Source organism: Aulonocara sp. 'chitande type north' Nkhata Bay, linkage group LG15, assembly GCF_057382095.1.
Source record: "Aulonocara sp. 'chitande type north' Nkhata Bay isolate Kocher_YH1m ecotype deep benthic linkage group LG15, A_spYH_male_GT1.1, whole genome shotgun sequence".
NCBI classification, from domain to species: Eukaryota; Metazoa; Chordata; class Actinopteri; order Cichliformes; family Cichlidae; genus Aulonocara; species Aulonocara sp. 'chitande type north' Nkhata Bay.
Window position 1 is genome coordinate 38,507,901 of NC_141358.1, and position 18,923 is coordinate 38,526,823.

Here is an 18,923-nt window from a genome sequence, read left to right on the forward strand (position 1 = left end):
AATTTTAGTAGCCATGCAGGGGTTTGCTTACTATTTGTGCTGATACCAATTTTGTTGTTTTAGTCTTGGATCAATGAGTTTGTCAGTTGGGACCCATTTCAGTGGCGTACTGAGCTACTACATCTCCCCGGAACCAAATTGTGTGTTCCAGAGCCTGTAATCAACGAGCTGTAAGTACAAAATCATTTACTCTTTATCTCAAACTCCGCACAAGTATTTCCAAAAGAGCAGACATCTAGAAACTAAAATGAATGTTTCAGCATTATGTGGGATACTCTGTTGTTGTAAATGCCACAAATCCTCTGTGCCTTTGTCTTGAAATTACAAATCTAACTTATATGCAAACAAGAGAATATGATTACACTTAATTAAAAACCCTAAATTTAATCCCGGGATTTGAGAATGTTGAATTTTTGGATTTTGAAAATTGTTCTCCTGAATATTGTGCAAAAAGACACATCAAGAAGTATTTTTACAAAATAATTTAGTTTTAGTTTTTCGCTGTGACATAATGGGGTTATTGTTGGGGTTGTTTGTCAACATCAACGGTGCTTTTAATTTATGCCATGTCCTCATTTCACACATCTATTCACAAAAAAACACCCTGTTCCCTGTGTAGTAATAGTACGGGGGATGGCGGTCTACCTGTCAAGGCTGTCAGCTCTTGTAACCTTGATATCTGCACCGTCTCCTTTAACATACAAAACTGCAACCCCTTCAACCCCTACTTGCACTTTGGTAAGAACATTTAACACTTATGCATATCAGTTTCACCCTTTTTAATTATATCTAAATTGAATGTGGGTTTTAAGTGAGCTCTGACTAAAGTCAGCATTTTTCTCTTCACTTTTCTTCCCCGCATAGCGAGGGACATAAAGATTTTTCTTGGAAGACCTGCAGAAATAAAGGCAATAGTCTCCAAGAGTTTGATGGCCACCATGTGTGAATGGGAGCTACTGGATATCACCTCAGATAAAGCAACAGAGAATGATATTAACAGTGATGGTTTATGTGCTGATGAGTTTAAATTTCATGTAAGTTGATTCTAATGAGAAGCTACAATAAATAGTAAGATAAAATCAAAGCTATGTTGTAATTTTTTCCCTATATTTTTTAAATGTTTAACATTATTGCAAAATTAAAACACACCTAAAAATATAAATTCAGTCTAAATCCTGAATTATACAGTTATATAGCAAACATTCATGTACCAGGTAATGACAAGCATGGTTCACAGCTTAAGAGTACCTCAGTTATCTCTTCTTTTCTTTCCACAGATCAGATTGAGGTGCCGGGCCACTAAGTATATGGTAAACGTCCTGTTCCTCAGCTGCTTTCCACATAGTGTGGACAGGTCCGCTTTCAAGATGACCCTCATCCTCAGCTATACCGTCTTCCCGCTGATCATGAATGACCTGCTGCCGGGCACTGGAAACACCATACCCCTCATATGTGAGTAACACTCAACAAAAAGTCTACACTGATTTCTTGAAACTGGCTACAGTTGTGTTTGAATAGAAACTGGACTGGGAACATTCTTCTAGAGTGTGTAAAAAATTACAGTATAGAGAAAAATATGTAATCTTACATGGAACAGGTTTCCATGCCAACAGTATTTAATGCTTATGCCCAGGCACACGCACAAATTCAGTCAATTAGGCTGCGACATTGTAAATCTGTATTGTTTCTGGGCCTCAGCACACACCGTTGTCTCTCTGTAGGTGTTTTTTTTTCCATCTGCCTGCCTCTGATGGTGGCCAGTTTGCGACAAATAAACCCCATCACCAACCTGCTGTGTGGGTCTGCTGACTTCTCTCCCGTCCTTCACTGGATCCGAGTCCTCACACAATTTCTGGGATTTCTTGTTTCCATGGCACCAATGAATAAGAAATCAAGAGCTTCGGGTATGTAGTTTTTAAGTCGCTTTGAAGTGGTTAACAATCAGTAGCATGAGGAAATTCAGGATAAAAGAAATAATTGATTTTACAGAGTTCAAAATAATTTATTTTGCAAAGTTGTAAAAAAAAAAAAAAGACCTAAATCAAACAATCCTTGGCACATGAACTACTCCACAGGAAGGCAGCACAGGACAATAAAAACCAAAATAAACGGCACATATTGAGGGGCTGTTGTGATTGTAAATAATAAACAATAACTGAACATTGATATGTTCTCTTCACAACCTGTGCAATCAATAATGACTCAATTAACCACACATGTACCTATCTATTTGTTTATATTTCTATACTGTTTATACAATATTTATTTTCAGAACATATTTTTTATTTATGTATTTTTTCAATAGTTAAACTGATTGTTTGCTTCCCTTGCTTTGCACTGAATGGAGTAGCACATAATTTTGTTGTGCTATTAGCATTATGGCACTAAAGATTCTGATTCTGATACTTTTTCTCTCATTGATTTAGAAATAGACCTTAAGACCACGACTGCTGTGGAAAATATTGAAGATTACGAAGGGCCTCAAGAGAAAAATGGGCCAGCAGTGGAGGACGGGGCTGTGCAGGAGCTAAAGAAAGGGGGCAAGGACCTCCAAGACATCCACCGGCAAGTCAACCAAGGCTCAGAGGACTGGATGCAGGTATTCAAATATTTATCTATTTTGAGTGTACAAAAAATACATTGTAAATATGTTTGCCAACCTTTATGGTCTTTTAGGATGAAGCCTTGGATATTTAATCTGTTTTTAAGACTGGAAAAACATGAAAAAATAATGTTGTGATATCATGAAAACAGAGGCTCTCCCTCTTATTGAAAACTCCAACAGATATTTCTGTATTTCCTGAGATTATATCAATAATATGTTTACACAGTGTTACCAGTTACAAAATCTAATTTTATCTGCAACTTAAGAATACAATGATGATTAAACCATATTGCAGTGTGGTACTTAACCCAAGTAATCTAAAACATCAGTTTCAAGACCAAGATACACCTCATTCATTATTCACACTTGTAACTACTGTTGATTGTGTATATCTAACAGATAAAAGATATAAACCTGCTTTTACATTGTGGGCATACAAGGAAGGTTTGCATAAATTTCATACCAGATGTTTAACAGATCTAAGATGAAGAAATATTTAACAACGTCAAGGTTTAACAGTTAGGTTCGATTTGAACGTTGATTTTTTTAATGACCTGTAATGACTGTCTTTAAAAAGATTCCCACGCCACTATCACACCACTCAAACTGACAACCACAGTTTTAATGTTTTCAGTGCTGCTCGCTGAAAGTCAGGCCTTCAAAGCTTCTATTAATCTTCATCTCTCTGCTCATGCATGGTAAGTTCCTATAATGTACAAATACACATTTATTTATATTATTAAAAAATAACTAATTCTTATATTACTGATTATTTGAATCTCCTGTGTAATTAATTGTTGATGTGTTGATTTTCTCACAGTCACTATCCAAAATACTAAATAGTATTTAAACATATAAATGACGCATTGTAATGGTTCATCAAACTGTGTTATTATTTGCACTATACCGCCTATTTTATGTGCATAATCTACAGTGTCAGACATCTTATTAAAAAATAATCTTATTACAAAATGATGTTATACCTGTTGAAATTCCGAACTGCAAATGTGATTTCCTATAGTCCGATTATAACACCTATTAAAGGATAAAGTGTACATGTTTTGTATTGGAGGATTTTTTTTTAATTTAAGGTTGTTGTACTTGACTTGTTCACTTTGTCAGCGCCACTCACACTGACAGTTAGCTAGTCTTATAAATATTTAAGGAAGAGGAAACATGAGGTCCTAGCAGCCAAAAATTGTCTAAAATACACATTTAGCCAGAAATGTTATGGACCATGTTGTCCAATTCATTCCTGTCTAGATTTTAAAGATTTTACTTTTAGATTAAAAACTGAAATTCAAATTTGAAACTTGATAAAGTCAAGTTTAGATTTAGATAAATGTAGATATACATGATGCCTCACTCGTATTTGGGTCGCGTTTGCCAGAGTTGTAATTGTGGGCGTTCAGACAAAGGTATTTGCTGCGACATCATAAGGGCACATTTCTTCTTTCCCTCGTAGCTCAGTACAGCTCCACCATACTGAACTGCTCCAACCCTGATACACCGTCAGTGCTGGAGGCTCTTTCGCCAGTCTTCAACCTGAACGCCATTCGACCTGTGGTGAACATAACAACAGTCACTAACGTTGGCCTTTTCTTAACTGTGTTTGGCATTATGGGAGTGGTAAATGACACCTTTGTTACTATGAAACCATTTCATTATTAGATCATGTGCATGCGCTTTTCTGCATACTGTACAACATTAAGAGCATAAAATGGTCAAAAGCAATTTTCCATGAGGGCAATTTTCTATTTTTTTGAGAATAAATAAATTAAAATCTTCTTTTTCAGGATGAGAAAGCCCAGCTCCTCACAACATTTCTATGGCCAGATATTGTAAGCAGTTTTTTCATAGTACATTTTCAAGCAATAATGAAACAGCTGATTTCTACCCATATCTATGCATAAAAAAATGTTTTTATAGATGAAAGTTTAAGTTTTGCCCTTGAAATCTTTTTGGGCAGCAAATAGGCAAACCCATTAGTGACATAAAAGTGTTAAGATAAAAGAAAAGTTTTTGGGGTTCCCTTTTAAATTTAATTATCTCGAGTTTTTAAATGGTAGCCAGCAGGTTTTATATTGTGTTTATGTTTACATCTGCATGGTTTGTGTTGCAGCAATGGGAAAATGAATTCACCAAGTGGGACCCAGAAAACTGTGGAACTACTCGGATTTCAATTCCAAGAACAAATCTCTGGGTACCAGATATTGTAATCAGTGAAATGTAAGTGCCATCTTCAATAATTCGCAGATTAAGATCATTTCTTTTTTATGTATATGTGTGATCTTGAGACCTAGCCTGACACATCATTAGCCAATAAAGCGCTAACTTTACTAAGCAGCAAAAACAAAAATGGAGAAGGTGCATACAGGTGAAAGTAGAAAGGCATGGTCTCTGTGCATACTATTGTCAGGAAATATTTGAGTTGTGACTCCAACTAAATGGTAAATGGCCTGTATTTGTATAGCGCTTTTCTAGTCCCTAAGGACCCCAAAGCGCTTCACACTACATTCACACACTGGCGATGGCAAGCTACATTGTAGCCACAGCTGCCCTGGGGCGCACTGACAGAGGCGAGGCTGCCGGACACTGGCGCCACCGGTCCCTCTGACCACCACCAGTAGGCAAACACGGGGTTAGTATCTTGCCCAAGGATATTTGGCATGCAGCCAGGAGGCAGCCTGGGATCGAACTACCGACCTTCTGATTAGTGGCTGACCTGCTTTGCCACCTGAGCTACAGCCACCCCTAACTAATTTCCATCTATCCATTTTCTTGCTCTTATCTGGTCGCGGGGTCAGCAGCATCAGCAGAGAAGCTCAGATTTCTCTCCCAAGCCACCTCCTCCAGATTAGTTAGGGGAACAACGAGGCATTCCCAGGCCAGTCAAGAAAAATAATCTTTCCAGCTTGTCCTGGGTCTTCCCCGGGACCTCCTCCCGTTGAGATGTGTCAAGCACACCTCACCAGGACGCATCCTTATCAAATGCCTGACCATCATAACTGGCTCCTTTCAACTGTCGTAGTTTGCTGTGTGACAGACCCAAATGCAGGACTTATACACGGGGGAGTAAACCCAAAACAGCACCTTTATTGCTGGAAAAACTCCAACACTGATACAAAAAACAAAACCAAAAACAAGAAACTAGAATCATGAAACTCAAACTAAAAAGCTAAGAAACTAGGAAACTTAACGTGGGAGTACAGAAGAAACACACGCAGCACAGAGGTACATCATGGTTAACAACATGAGGAAAACACAGGGCTTAAATACACCAGGGAGTAAAGAGGGAATGGAAAACAGGAGGGAAACAGCTGGGACTAATCTGACATAACGAGACGAAGGGGAAGCAAAACTCAAAACAGTGAATGCAGGACACAAGACTATCAAAGTAAAACAGGAAACAAAAGACAGGTGCAGAGACGCAGACTTGACAAGGAGGCAAGGCTGACAGAGAAAACAGAGTGAACGTGAAGCACAGAGGCAAGAGTACAAACTGCGACATGGAGACACGGCTGACTGGGGAGACACAGGGAACACAGAGACAGGGGAGAGTAGACATGAAACGTGGGACACGGGAACAGAAACTAAACACAGGCTAAGATGAACACTGAGGGAGGGAGCACTAAGATTCCTGAGAGCTTAAGAAATTAAGATAACCAAAACCAAGAACAACAATAAACAAAGAATATTTAACAAAAACACAAACACTGGGTCACCAGACCCAGCACCTTGACATCAACATGGAGAAGTAGCGGCTCTAGTCCGAGCAAAGTGGTCCTGAGCTAGGATAGTAACTCCATCCCAAGCAGGGTGAATGGTTCCTTTGGTCGTGTACACATAAGGGTCTTCTGAAGGCTCTTCTCTTTGTGTGATCCCTCACCCAGGACCAATTTGCCATGCGAGGGGACAAAGCTCCCTGACAGCATAACCCCTGGGATCAGTAGGACACACAAACCCCTCCACTACTATAAGGTAGCGATTCACATAGGTGTCCAACTGATGTCAGTGGAATAACATAACAATAGTGTGGATAGGATAATAGAGCGGCTTGGTAAGACTGCTATCCACTATATGAAGGTATAATCTTTTTGATCTGCCTCCTACAATATTTAGCAGACAGAATGAAGCAGACAAGTTAACACTTAGCAGTCATACTTAATATTAGGCGGCACTCTACATATCAACTGTAAGCCCTTTCTTCATACATTTTCTATTTCTGCCATGTAGCTATCTGAGTAAACTTAATTTTAATAATGAGGGCTCTATCAGCATACAGGTGCTTGTGTTTCTAAATGTTATGTCTTTCATCTTCCTGCAGCATGGATGAAAACACTGCTCCAAACGTCCCATATACCTACGTGCTTTCTAATGGCATTGTGAGTGATTCACAGCCTGTCAAAGCTGTCACCTCCTGCAGGCTTGACATCTACTTGTTTCCATTTGACATTCAGAACTGCACTTTAACCTTCAACTCATTCACACTCAAGAGTAAGTTCATGAGGATCTTTCACAGTCTGTCCTATGAAATGAATGGTTTAGTTTATAATACAGTAAAATTATTTCACTGACATTAATATGAATAGTCTTGTCTGACAAATTGACTATTTTCCATGCAGGTAATGCTCTGCAGCTTTATCTGACAGCGACTCCAGAGAGGATGTTTGAATTCTCTAAATCAAAGATGGCAACGATGGGTGAATGGGAATTAATTGGAATTACAGCAAAGAAATACACACTACCATCTACAGCATCGGGCTTTTATGATGAAATTCGCTTCCATGTAAGACACTCTTACACTGTAAAACTATAATGTTATTGTATGATTTAATTATTCATACTATAAGAAAACGGAGGACACAAAGGCAAAGGCTTTTAGAAAGTAATCCGAAACAAGAGTTTTCTCTTCATTATCAGATATTTAACTGTTCAGTTAGTATATCAGAGGAACTTAGGATCTATAGAACATTTAAATCAAATACATCTAAAAGTTCTAAAAACATCAAAAACACCCAGGAACATCAGCACCGTCCTTAGTGTTAAGTTCTCACTTTGCTGCAGATCTCATTGCGGCGCCAGGCCATGCTGTACGTAGTGAACCTCCTGCTCCCCAGCTGCTTCCTCATCACTGTGGACCTCTTCAGCTTCATCTTGCCTCCCAATGAAGTCGACCGGTCTTTGTTCAAGATGACACTAATCCTGGGCTACACCGTCTTCCTGCTCATAATGAATGACCTGCTGCCTGTTACTGGAAATGCCATACCTCTCATAAGTGTGTTTACATTGTCTGGTTTGGTATACATTTCGTCCCAATGTGACTTTTTGGCCCAAATACAAAAGGGTTGCTTGTTCTGACCTACCTAGAGATTTAACAGTATAACTACCATAATGTAATGATGAAGCTACATGTGAGAAAGAAAACGATGTATAATATATTCTTAAAAGTAATAATAATAATAATGATAATGGATAGCATTTATATAGCGCTTTTCAAGGCACCCAAAGCGCTTTACAATTCCACTATTGATTCACTCTCACATTCACACGCTGGTGGAGGCAGCTACAGTAGCTCAGGTGGCAGAGCAGGTCAGCCACTAATCAGAAGGTCGGTGGTTCGATCCCAGGCTGCATCCTGGCTGCATGCCAAATATCATTGGGCAAGATACTAACCCCGTGTTTGCCTACTGGTGGTGGTCAGAGGGTCTGGTGGCGCCTGTGTCCGGCAGCCTCGCCTCTGTCAGTGCGCCCCAGGGCAGCTTGCTATCGCCAGTGTGTGAATGTGTGTGTGAATGGGTGAATGACTGAATGTAGTGTGAAGCGCTTTGGGGTCCTATGGACTAGAAAAGCGCTATTTACCATTTACAGTTGTAGCCACAGCTGCCCTGGGGCAGACTGACAGAAGCGAGGCTGCCATATCGCACCATCAGCCCCTCTGGCCAATACCAGCCAAAGTTTACCTTTAAAAAGTACAATTCATCATATCTAATCATTAACAAAGTGCCAGGTTTTTGGTTATACTGCACAGTTATTTTTGGCTATTTTGTTTCAGCTTTGTGTTTCTAGGTCTGCACATTTCAGTTTAGTTCTTATTATATGAAAATGTTTAGTTTTAATTTAATTGTTATTAAATTAAATTAGTTTCAGTGTTAGTTTGGGTCTTTTTAATTATTCTTATTATTAATAATGAATAACAAATATGTCAGACTCGAGATTTAGGAAAATCAATATATGCATTACAACACACAAAATTTTTGAGAGCAGTTGAGTCACAGTCTCATAGATCAGAATCAGAATCAGAATCAGAATCGTGTTTATTGGCCAAGTATATGTGCAGACACATACAGGGAATTTGGTTCCGGTAGATGGTGGCTCTCAAGCACAGCAATGTAAATCACACACACACACACACACACACACACACACACACACGTCTATATATACACATACATACACAAAGCTGTGTAAACCAACTATAAATAACGAGTCTAAACTTATATACATAAAATACAGAAATGAATGAGGTGGAATGAATACTACAAAATGTACATAAGGTGCAGCTGCAGTCTGGCAGATTAAAGCGTCAACTGTGACAATTTTTGTCACTGAGCTGACAGGGGCTGAGGATATTTCTTAAATAGTTTACGGCTTGTCTCCATTCCTCTGAATAGACCAAAAATATTCATGGTTTTAATTTTTAAATATTTTGTCTGGATTTAACTTGTATTTGTCTGTAAAATGTAAACATTAATTATTATTCCACTATCATTTTTATAGATGTTTTCCTGTCTATGTGCCTGACTATGATGGTGGGCAGTCTACTGGAAACTATTGTCGTTACAAGCTTCCTGCACGGTTCCTCTAACTATTCTCGAGCTCCTCGCTGGATCAGAGTGCTTTTTCTTAAAATCCTGGGTCGACTAGTATGCCTTCCTCCAAAGCCCAGAGATCGGAACGACACAGTGATCCAAAATCCAGTCACACAGGGTAGGAAACAAGATCAGGATATGCAAATTCTTAAAAAAAATGTCAAAGCTGACATAATCTTCTGACTTGTCTCCGCTCAATAGAAATGCCAATCTACTCTCCAGTGACAGAGGAATCCAAGACTCTGGAGAAGAAGGGGCCACTGGGTGAGGACAAAACCCTGCAAGAGCTGAGGAGCCTGGGCAGAGGCCTCCAGGCCGTCCGCCTTCAGTTGGAGAAGCATCTGAGCAAAAGCCTGAGCACAGAGGAATGGATCCAGATAGGTTTAATCATAGACCGCCTGCTGTTCATCCTTTACATCATCTTCATAACAGTCAGCTTCATTACCATCATCATTATCTGGATGGTTTCATACAATGCGGCCTAATTTAACTTTTTAGCTTGTCTGTTCTTTAAACTCTTTGTATTATATGTTTTGTCTTTTTAGTATGCCAGTTATGCAAATAAATATATAGCAGAGCCCTGTTTTCCAACAAAGCCCTTCATCTGTCTTAAATTTCAATGACTTTGTGAACCAATAAGACAATTAAATCAAGATATTTTAAAGTCCAGATAATAAATCTTACAAATATTCTAAGCTGTGTAAAAGCATCTTAACTGATGATCGTTTTATATTGAGTTCTTGTGAACCCTATACATACATCTTCTATAGCAGCAGTTTTCTGTATTTGATGTTTGGTGCTAAATTACTCAAAAGGCTTCAAAATTAAAATAAAATTAAATAATAAAACAAAAGCACTCATAGTGTGCAACCCCCACACTATGGTGTATTTTATTATCTTCACCCATTTTGGCTGAAATTGTTTGCTTCTATAAGCTGTAAAATTCCTTTAGAGCCTGAACCACACTAGAGGATCCTTTTTTTTGTTTTTGAAAATGGACTGTTTATTGACTCTATTGATGACATTTTTAAAAAATCTTAAATATTAAATTCAGTATAATTTTCATTTGTGTCATATTTGCTACATCCTGCATTTGTTTGTTATTTTAATGCTTAGAAAAAAAAATTCCAATTTATTTCACGCTGACGATGCAGAAGTTTCAAAACCCCCCAAACTCATGTAGGAAATATGACACGGATGGTTTTAAAGGGTTAAGATGTTTTCATGTACTGTGTGATTTTGCTACATTTATTGCGTCATTGTGATTGGGAAAAACTATGTTTTGCACAGTTCTCTACAGGCATTTTCATATGATATATTACTCAGTGTGCTTTGGGGGGGGGTTGTGGTCAACTTTGATCTTGGGATATAACAATGCTCTGATTTATTCCATTCGAATTCTCACCACCATGGTCATCACACTGAAAATCTTAGGATCTACATGAATGGTCTTGTTACCATGCCTTTGCCAAACTTTATGGTATGCTGAAGAGGTAATTCAACCATTTGATTCAGCTGTGTTGGAGTAGGGATGGATCCAAAGCTGCAGAACAGTAGCTCTGGACTAATTGGAGTTGGAAACACCTGGTTTGAAGCATATTGCACACCATTCTATACTGCCCCCCTGTGGTCATCTTACACACAATGTAGCATGCCGAAGTTGCATGTCACATACAATGATGCAATGAGAATCCTTTTTAAAATAGCCAGAGGGGGTTGTAAGACGTTTTTTCAGATGTTTGGAACTGCAGGTGTTTGCACTTTTAAAGCACTTTTACGAAAGTTAATATTTGGTTGGTTTTATATATTGTGCTTTTTTTTCTTTTGTATAATCATGAACTTAAGTCTGTTAATAAAGCTTGATTAATGAATTATATAATCACATGGAGCACAAGCATACTTCCAGCCTATTGTAAGATTGTGTTGTATAGATTACATTCAAATTGTTTTTTGGATTTTTATTAAGAAAAAAAAAATCAAGAAGACACAAGCAAAAGGAGAACACACAATTGTATTCATCAAAATGATTTATTAATCAAATTGACATAGCATAATTTTTTCACCAAAAAATATATGTTCAAAGCACCAGAACGGTAGCCCAATATCCCACAGAACCGTCACATGATCTTAAACAGAAGCTGTCAAATCAGCTCTGCAGATGGGGCAATCATAATTAGGGATGGGTATCGTTTAGGTTTTATCCGATACCGGTGCTTAAATGGTGCTCGAACCGGTGTTTTAAGAATGGAGAACACAAACTTTGTCCAAAAACCTCTCATGTTTAGCTGTTTTTCTTTGTAAAAAGATAACAATGTTAGCCTTTTTTGTAGCTATAGGGCATATATGGTATCACTCTATCAAACAAGAAGACAGCCGCATGTACTAGGGCTGGGTATCATCACTGATATCTAGAATCGATTAGATTCCAATTCACAAGGTCCTGAATCGATACGATTCGATTCAATTCGATTTGAATCGGGGAAATTTTGCCTCAGACAGTCAGAAATATTATATTTCAGATCATGCGTCAGTACATTTCCATATTTTTATATCTATAAAAAGAAAGCTGACACTTGCAAGACTTCATCAGAGGTATAAGCATCACAGCAGATGCCTTTGTGTCAAAGTAGATGAGGATGAAACACAGAAAAACATGAAGGCAATTTTCCTGGCCTGGGATTTTATAAAAATATTCTGCAGTAGATCAAAAACGCTGCTGAAGTGAAACAGCAAAGTTACAGAGGTTTGATTAGAGACACAGCTAAGAGTTTTGTAAAAGTTTAAATTTGTTCAGTATTGAACAGCAGGAATTAGGTTTTCTTTTCAGAAGTAAGTAAAAGCAAAAAAAAACAGCATCCGACAGCGCTGTACGTAATAAGCAAGTTAATAATGCAGAAAACAGATTTTTAGACGGGAAACTGTTCTTGAAGTGTACAGAGAGAGCGAGAGCTGTGCATGAAGTGTGATTTCATCGCTGGGAAGCAAAACAGCAAAAGTCAGAGGGAATCCATGACGATGTTTATGTGAAGCCTACACTGTAAAAAATGTTTGTGAAATTAACAGTAAAATTGTGTAAAATCTTGACATCAAAAATGTTTAAATAGAAAAACAAGAAAGCAATGTTTAATTTACATCAACATTTTGTAAATAATACATATATACCTGTAAAGTCCTGAACCAAATAAAAGTGTTAATTTTACAGTAGGAATATGTTTTAAATATCAAATGTCCTTGTTGAATTTACAGTTTACTGTTTTATAAACACTGAAAAATTGTAATTTAAAAGTCAACACATACAACTGAAACTGTACCAAAATAATGTTAAAATTACATATTTTGTTAGTTTTTTTTAAATTCAGAAAGTATCTGTATTACATTTCACAAATTCATTCAAACTCATTTACAATGTTGGTCACATGCAGACCACTTTTTAAGTGGGACAGACCAGTACAATTTCTGTCAGTGTAAGGAAGTTATCAGAGATATCTTTATATGACAGTACAATTTCAACAGTACTTGTCAGTTTTTCTACATTTTAAAGACAAACTGTTGTAGTACATAAATGAAATCATTCAGCATAAGTCTTTAGTCTTAAACTGTAATAAATAAATGTTAAAAATGACCTAAAAGTTATGGCGGCCCACTGGCCAGATTGTCATGTAATTATAAAATAGAAAGGTTTTTGTTGTTTCATAGAAAATGTCCTGTTTTTTTTATAGACAGTGAAAAGACAGGAATGTTTCTTTCATTTAGTTGTTATTATTTTGGTGTAGTAGGAATGGCTTTGGGGGAGGTCTTTTTCAGTGGAAGAAAAATCCAAAACTTGTTAAAATTAAAATTTCCAAAGCTGGCCAGTGGGCCAGACTAGAGTCTGTGCTGATTATCTTTCAAATAGACAGCTGGTCATCTCCTCCATGTTAGTCATTTCTTTAATTTTGCACCACGTTCAATCAATTTTAGCCAGATTTAGTAAAAGTTAAATTAATCATTTGCTCAAATAATTATTTTTTTAATGCCCAAAGTGTGTTAGTATTTAAAACTACACAAGCTCTACCTTGGCAAATCACTGAGAGTTTGTTTCTGTTCTTTGATTGGACTACTTAAAATTATTGCGGGAGTAGCAAGCTTGGCGGCTCGTGCCATTACGCGCTCAGTCTGCAAGCAGAGTGGTGGAGATGTGTATACGTTGAGATATTCAGCTATTTTAGCATGAGCAAAAGTTTTGGTAAGCTAACATTGCATTTTCTGTTATCTTAAAATACATGAGAGTATGTTTTCCAGTAATAGTATTAATGGCGTCTGACCGAGCAATAGGCTACTCCTATTTTTTCCATGCTGTTTTCAAGCAGTGGTTATTATAAGGTCATAGGAGGTTAGTAACCTAAAACAAATGTGCTGTTGACAGCTACAATGATTTCGTGCTCTTTTTGCAACAAAACGCTGAAGACGTTGAGGGGTTATGTGCTGCATTGTCGCGTTCACAGGAACAAACCCCATCATTTTTTCAAATGCATCGGTAGTGAATGCAGGCATACATTTTAAAGCCCATTTCTATCGGGTTCACAATGTACCTGCACGCCCTATTGCTGGTAGCGCCATTTTTACAGACTTAAAATGTGCCACAACACTATGTGAGCGCCAATGTCACACAGTGAAAGAACTTATATCTCACTTAAAACAGCATAGAGTGGAGGGGTGACCTGTGGCATGTCCAGTAACTGGTTGTAAAAGTATGTTCTCTGTGAAATCGTCATTTACTGCTCATATGTCCAGAAAATATAGAGAATGCTCTGTTGAAAGCATAAACGACATGTATAGGGGGACACTTCCTCAGTCTTCTACTGTATTTGAAAAAAATAATAAAATAAAAATAATATGTACATTTGATGACAATATGTACTTCTCTCGGCACACAGACTCATTGAGGTGTGTAAGGTCGACACATATGCGTACATCTTCTGTCTTCTTCAGTACCACCACCACCAGAAATCAGTGTCAATTAAGCCCGAAGCTCCTCGGAAGGTGCGGATGCCGCTGGGTCCATGTTTGGTCGGCTCGTACTATCACGGCAGCCGAGGCAAGCCGCGTGGTGTTGGAGGAAAAGGACCCAAAATGCAGGCAGTTGACTGATAATGCAAGTGATGTTTATTTACAAGTAATGGGGTGACGGAACTGGCAGTGACAAATGACTAAAGAAACCTAAACTGGGAAAACCAAATAACAAACCTGAGAACATAAGAAACGGGGTGCGGGGCAGAGAGACGCAGAGAGGGGAACGAAACACCATGGAACACAGACAAGCCCACGACGAGCACAGACCGACACCCACCATCGAAGGCGTTTGGAAAGGGGGGGATGGGTGTGTGCATATCAGTGTATATGTATGTGTGTGCGTGTCCAGAGTTCAGCTGAGACAGTGTCCTTCGCCCTGCCAGGCTAAGTAAACAGTCTTCCAGCCAACCCAGGTGGCCTTGCATGGAATGGGAAGGAACAGTCTAAACACAGTTGTTATCAGGGTGTTTTTGTTCGGCTCCAGCCTTGGGACCGCAGCTGGCGCCGAAAGGGTATCCACATGAGGTGTTGGTGCTTTTTACTTTAGTGCGAACAGCTCATATGAATTTCAAAGCTGTTCTAACAGCCCAACACTGGTAGGTAGATATCTTCAGCACTCAGGCTCACCCAAGCCCAAACTTCTCGTTGAGAAAGGGGTGTCAATTGCATTTAGGGACCAGTTGATCAAATCCATAATTCCTCTTTTAGGTTTTAGAGAACAGACTGTGAGAGAGTGTTCCAGGGAAAAGTAATACAAAAAACATGAGACTAGACAAGGACATAAGAGGCAGGGAAGCTAAGGGAGAGGAGGAGAGGAGAAAAGTGCGACCGCCTTCGTCAAGAGCAAGAGGTGATGAATAGGTTGCTGAGCTGAGGGCGACTGAAGTAAAGGTTGAGATGATAACGGTGGTGAAGTTGGAGTAGGTGGTGGAGTAGATGACTGCACTAGCGGGGAAACAGGAGACTGAGCTAGTGAAAGAAACGATGACTGGGCTTGTGGCTGGGCAGCTATCTGAGCTTGTGGCTGGGCAGCTATCTGAGCTTGTGGTTGGGCAGAAAACTGAGCTTGTGGCTGGGCAGCAAACTGAGCTTCTGGCTGGGCAGCCAAGTGAGCTTCTGGCTGGGCAGCCAAGTGAGCTTCTGGCTGTGCAGCCAAGTGAGCTTCTGGCTGGGCAGCTGACTCAAAAAACACAGCCCCGGAATAAACAGTCACAAAGTCTGGCAAAACAGAAAAAGTGTCTTTTCCACTCACCACAGCCGGCAGTTCTGAAGTCCCAACATCCGGCTGTGGGGTGATGGGCCGACGGCGCGAACGTCGCTTCCTTCTCGGAGACGGCTCCGATGGGCCGGGTAATTCCATATCCGGCGGGCCGGGCCGCAGATTCCCTGGCGGGCCGTGCAAAACATTCACCGCCGGGCTGGGTAGGGAAGCGGTAGCAGCTGGAGGGTGAAGGTGAAGCTCGTGGAGGATAAAATACTGTGCGAGCAGGTGAAGAGAGTCCAGTAGCCTGGGGTGAGCAGAGATTAATTGCTGTAGCCTGTAGGGGTGGGGGGAAAAAATCGATACTGTGTAGTATCGTGATATTTAGTTTGCTAGTAATGTATCGATACAGGGACAGCAGAAATCGATATTTTGTTACAAAAAAGGTTTTTGTGCTCTGACTTCAGAGCATGTTGATCCTTTTTCTGAGCAAGAATCCTGACATTCCTTCACTGTCCAAATGTGTTTAACTTTTTTTTGGCAGCAATAAACATGACAGTTTACTTATTTTAATTTAAGACATGTTTTATTTTAATTAAGTTTAAAACTTTTTTATTTAATGTAAAATTATATTTTGTTATAATTTACTTTCAAATTCTTCAGTTGCTGAAGGGGCTGCATAGTTTTCATAAATTGCATAGTTTAGAATAGCTATAATTGTACCAGATGGTTGCATTCAGTTAAGTTGGACTAGACTGTAATACAAACCGTTCAGTTTGTCAACAATAAAACTGACTGAAATGAGAGAAAGACTGAGTGTGAGACTTTGATATTAGATAAAGTGAATATTGATAAAGTTTACCTTTATGTACAGAATCTGAATATCGCAAAATATAAAAAAAAATTTCAATAATATCGTATCGTGCATTAAGTATTGTGATAATATCGTATCGTGGGATGTATGGTGATTCCCACCTCTAGTAGCCTGGCTTCCACAGTGCGGTGAAATCCTTCTCCCTCAGGTTCGAGCCACAGGTTAACCAACCTCGAAACAGAGTCAATTTAAGCCCGAAGCTCCTCGGAAGGTGCGGATGCCGCTGGGTCCATGTTTGGTCGGCTCGTACTGTCACAGCTGCCGAGGCAAGCCGCATGGTGTTGGAGGAAAAGGACCCAAAATGCAGGCAGTTGACTGATAATGCAAGTGATGTTTATTTACAAGTAATGGGGTGACGGAACTGGCAGTGACAAATGACAAATGACTAAAGAAACCTAAACTGGGAAAACCAAATAACAAACCTGAGAACATAAGAAACGGGGTGCGGGGCAGAGAGAGGAACGAAACACCATGGAACACAGACAAGCCGACAATGAGCACAGGCCAACACCCACTATATATACACACAAACAAGGAGACCAGGAAATGACATACAGGTGGGAGCACAGACGACCTGAGGATACAAGCTGAACACAGTGACAACAAACACAGACCTTCAAAATAAAACAGGAAATCCACAACACGAACAGGGCACAAGGGGAGGACACAGAATACCAACATCAGAATAAACTAGAACAGAAGACAATAATAATATGAAACACAAAACGCTGGGTCAACGACCCAGCACCATGACACACCTTAAGGGGTAGGACTGTCACATCAGCGCCCGTATCAATTTTAATTGACACGTTCTTGTTGTTTATGCTTAAGCCGACAGTCCACGGCTCACCCTCACACTTAACAAATGCCTAGGAACAAACCACGTTCATCCTCTTCAACCTCATGCACGGTTTTGGGTGCCCTGCATATGCTCCTGTAATGTCCTTTTTCCCCACATGCATGGCATTTCCCTTCATTCGCTGGACAATCCTGCTTTGAATGGGATGGAGCGCCACCACATTTCTGACAGGTTGGCCCTTTTTTGCCGTCTTCTCGGAATCCACGTGTTTTAGCTTGACGACTATCAGCCTGGAGAGGTTCGGTTCTAACAGGCTTACGACTGATTTTGTGCACTCTATCTACAGACTTAGCATCGCTAGCCACAGCTCTAGAGTCAGCTCGTAAGGAGGATTGTTGTCGCTTTACCTCTTCACTTTGCCTCGCCATGTTGATAGCCTTCTGCAAAGTCAAATCTGGGTCAAGCTGCATGCATTCTGACAGCCGTTTGTCCGTGAGACCAAAATGAGCCTGTCACGTATCAGCTCATCATGTAGCACTCCATAGTTGCAATGTTCTGCTAGCACATACAGTGCAGTCACAAAAGCATCCACTGTCTCATTTACGCTCGTAGATCACATTCTTCTTCACAATGAAAAAAGCCTGGAAACCATCATGTACCCCCTCATATGTTGTCCTTTGCTCAGCTGTTAAACTCAGACCGCAAAGCACATCGTCCTCCTCGTCTCCCATGCAGTAAATCAACGTGTTGACTTGGTTCTCCTCCGAACTGACGTTCAAATTACTGGTGAGATGGAATCTCTCGAACCTCCGTATCCATTTGGACTCTTGCGGTTTTGAAAAGTCGAAGGACTCCGGTGGCTGGATGCTGAATGTCGCACTCGGCCCCGCCGGTGCTCTCTGTGCAGTCTCATCCGCCACATTCTCCCCCTCGTTTTTACGCAAGCTCCACCAGACACAGGTTCGTTCAGTCGAGGTTATATGGATCAGTACAGGACTTCTGTTGTGTTATTCAATTGTACGCAGGTCCACTGTACAATTCTTCTCCCCACATAACATAACATTCTATTCAAAACATACCGGTCTCGCCCTCTAGCTGCCGTCAGCCTAACTACACTTACCGGCTGCATTAACATCTACTGTACAATGCAATTACACCACAATAACAGGCACCACACCCGCAGTAGATGTGCTCGGTGTGAGGTCTTTCAGCAAGCTATCAAACATGGTGCAAAGGGGCGATCGTGGCTCAAGAGTTGGGAGTTCGCCTTGTAATCGGAAGGTTGCCGGTTCGAGCCCCGGCTTGGACAGTCTTGGTCGTTGTGTCCTTGGGCAAGACACTTCACCCGTTGCCTACTGGTGGTGGTCAGAGGGCCCGGTGGCGCCAGTGTCCGGCAGCCTCCCCTCTGTCAGTGTGCCCCTGGGTGGCTGTGGCTACAATGTAGCTTGCCTTCACCAGTGTGTGAATGGGTGGATGACTGGTTGTTTAAAGTGCTTTGGGGTCCTTAGGGACTAGTAAAG

General features: G+C 40.0%; 1 protein-coding gene across 1 annotated transcript; it reads left to right on the forward strand.

The window, feature by feature from the left end:
* Positions 1-938: 938 nt before the first annotated feature.
* LOC147313607 (5-hydroxytryptamine receptor 3C-like) lies at positions 939-10,136 on the forward strand. The gene is made up of 13 exons (XM_086264630.1): positions 939-1,034; positions 1,278-1,452; positions 1,722-1,904; positions 2,427-2,599; positions 3,240-3,303; positions 4,071-4,234; positions 4,402-4,446; positions 4,728-4,834; positions 6,933-7,102; positions 7,231-7,394; positions 7,673-7,883; positions 9,386-9,595; positions 9,679-10,136. Exons 1-13 carry the CDS (start codon positions 939-941, stop codon positions 9,960-9,962), a joined length of 2,046 nt encoding a protein of 681 aa, XP_086120756.1. The 3' UTR covers positions 9,963-10,136.
* Positions 10,137-18,923: the final 8,787 nt, after the last annotated feature.

Bases quoted from the DNA above. Each gene is read 5' to 3' on its own strand.
- LOC147313607 (XM_086264630.1), top strand. From the start codon at position 939: ATGTGTGAATGGGAGCTACTGGATATCACCTCAGATAAAGCAACAGAG. The intron at 1,035-1,277 runs GTAAGTTGATTC...TTCTTTCCACAG, and splicing joins CTGATGAGTTTAAATTTCAT to ATCAGATTGAGGTGCCGGGC. The intron at 1,905-2,426 runs GTATGTAGTTTT...TCATTGATTTAG, and splicing joins TAAGAAATCAAGAGCTTCGG to AAATAGACCTTAAGACCACG.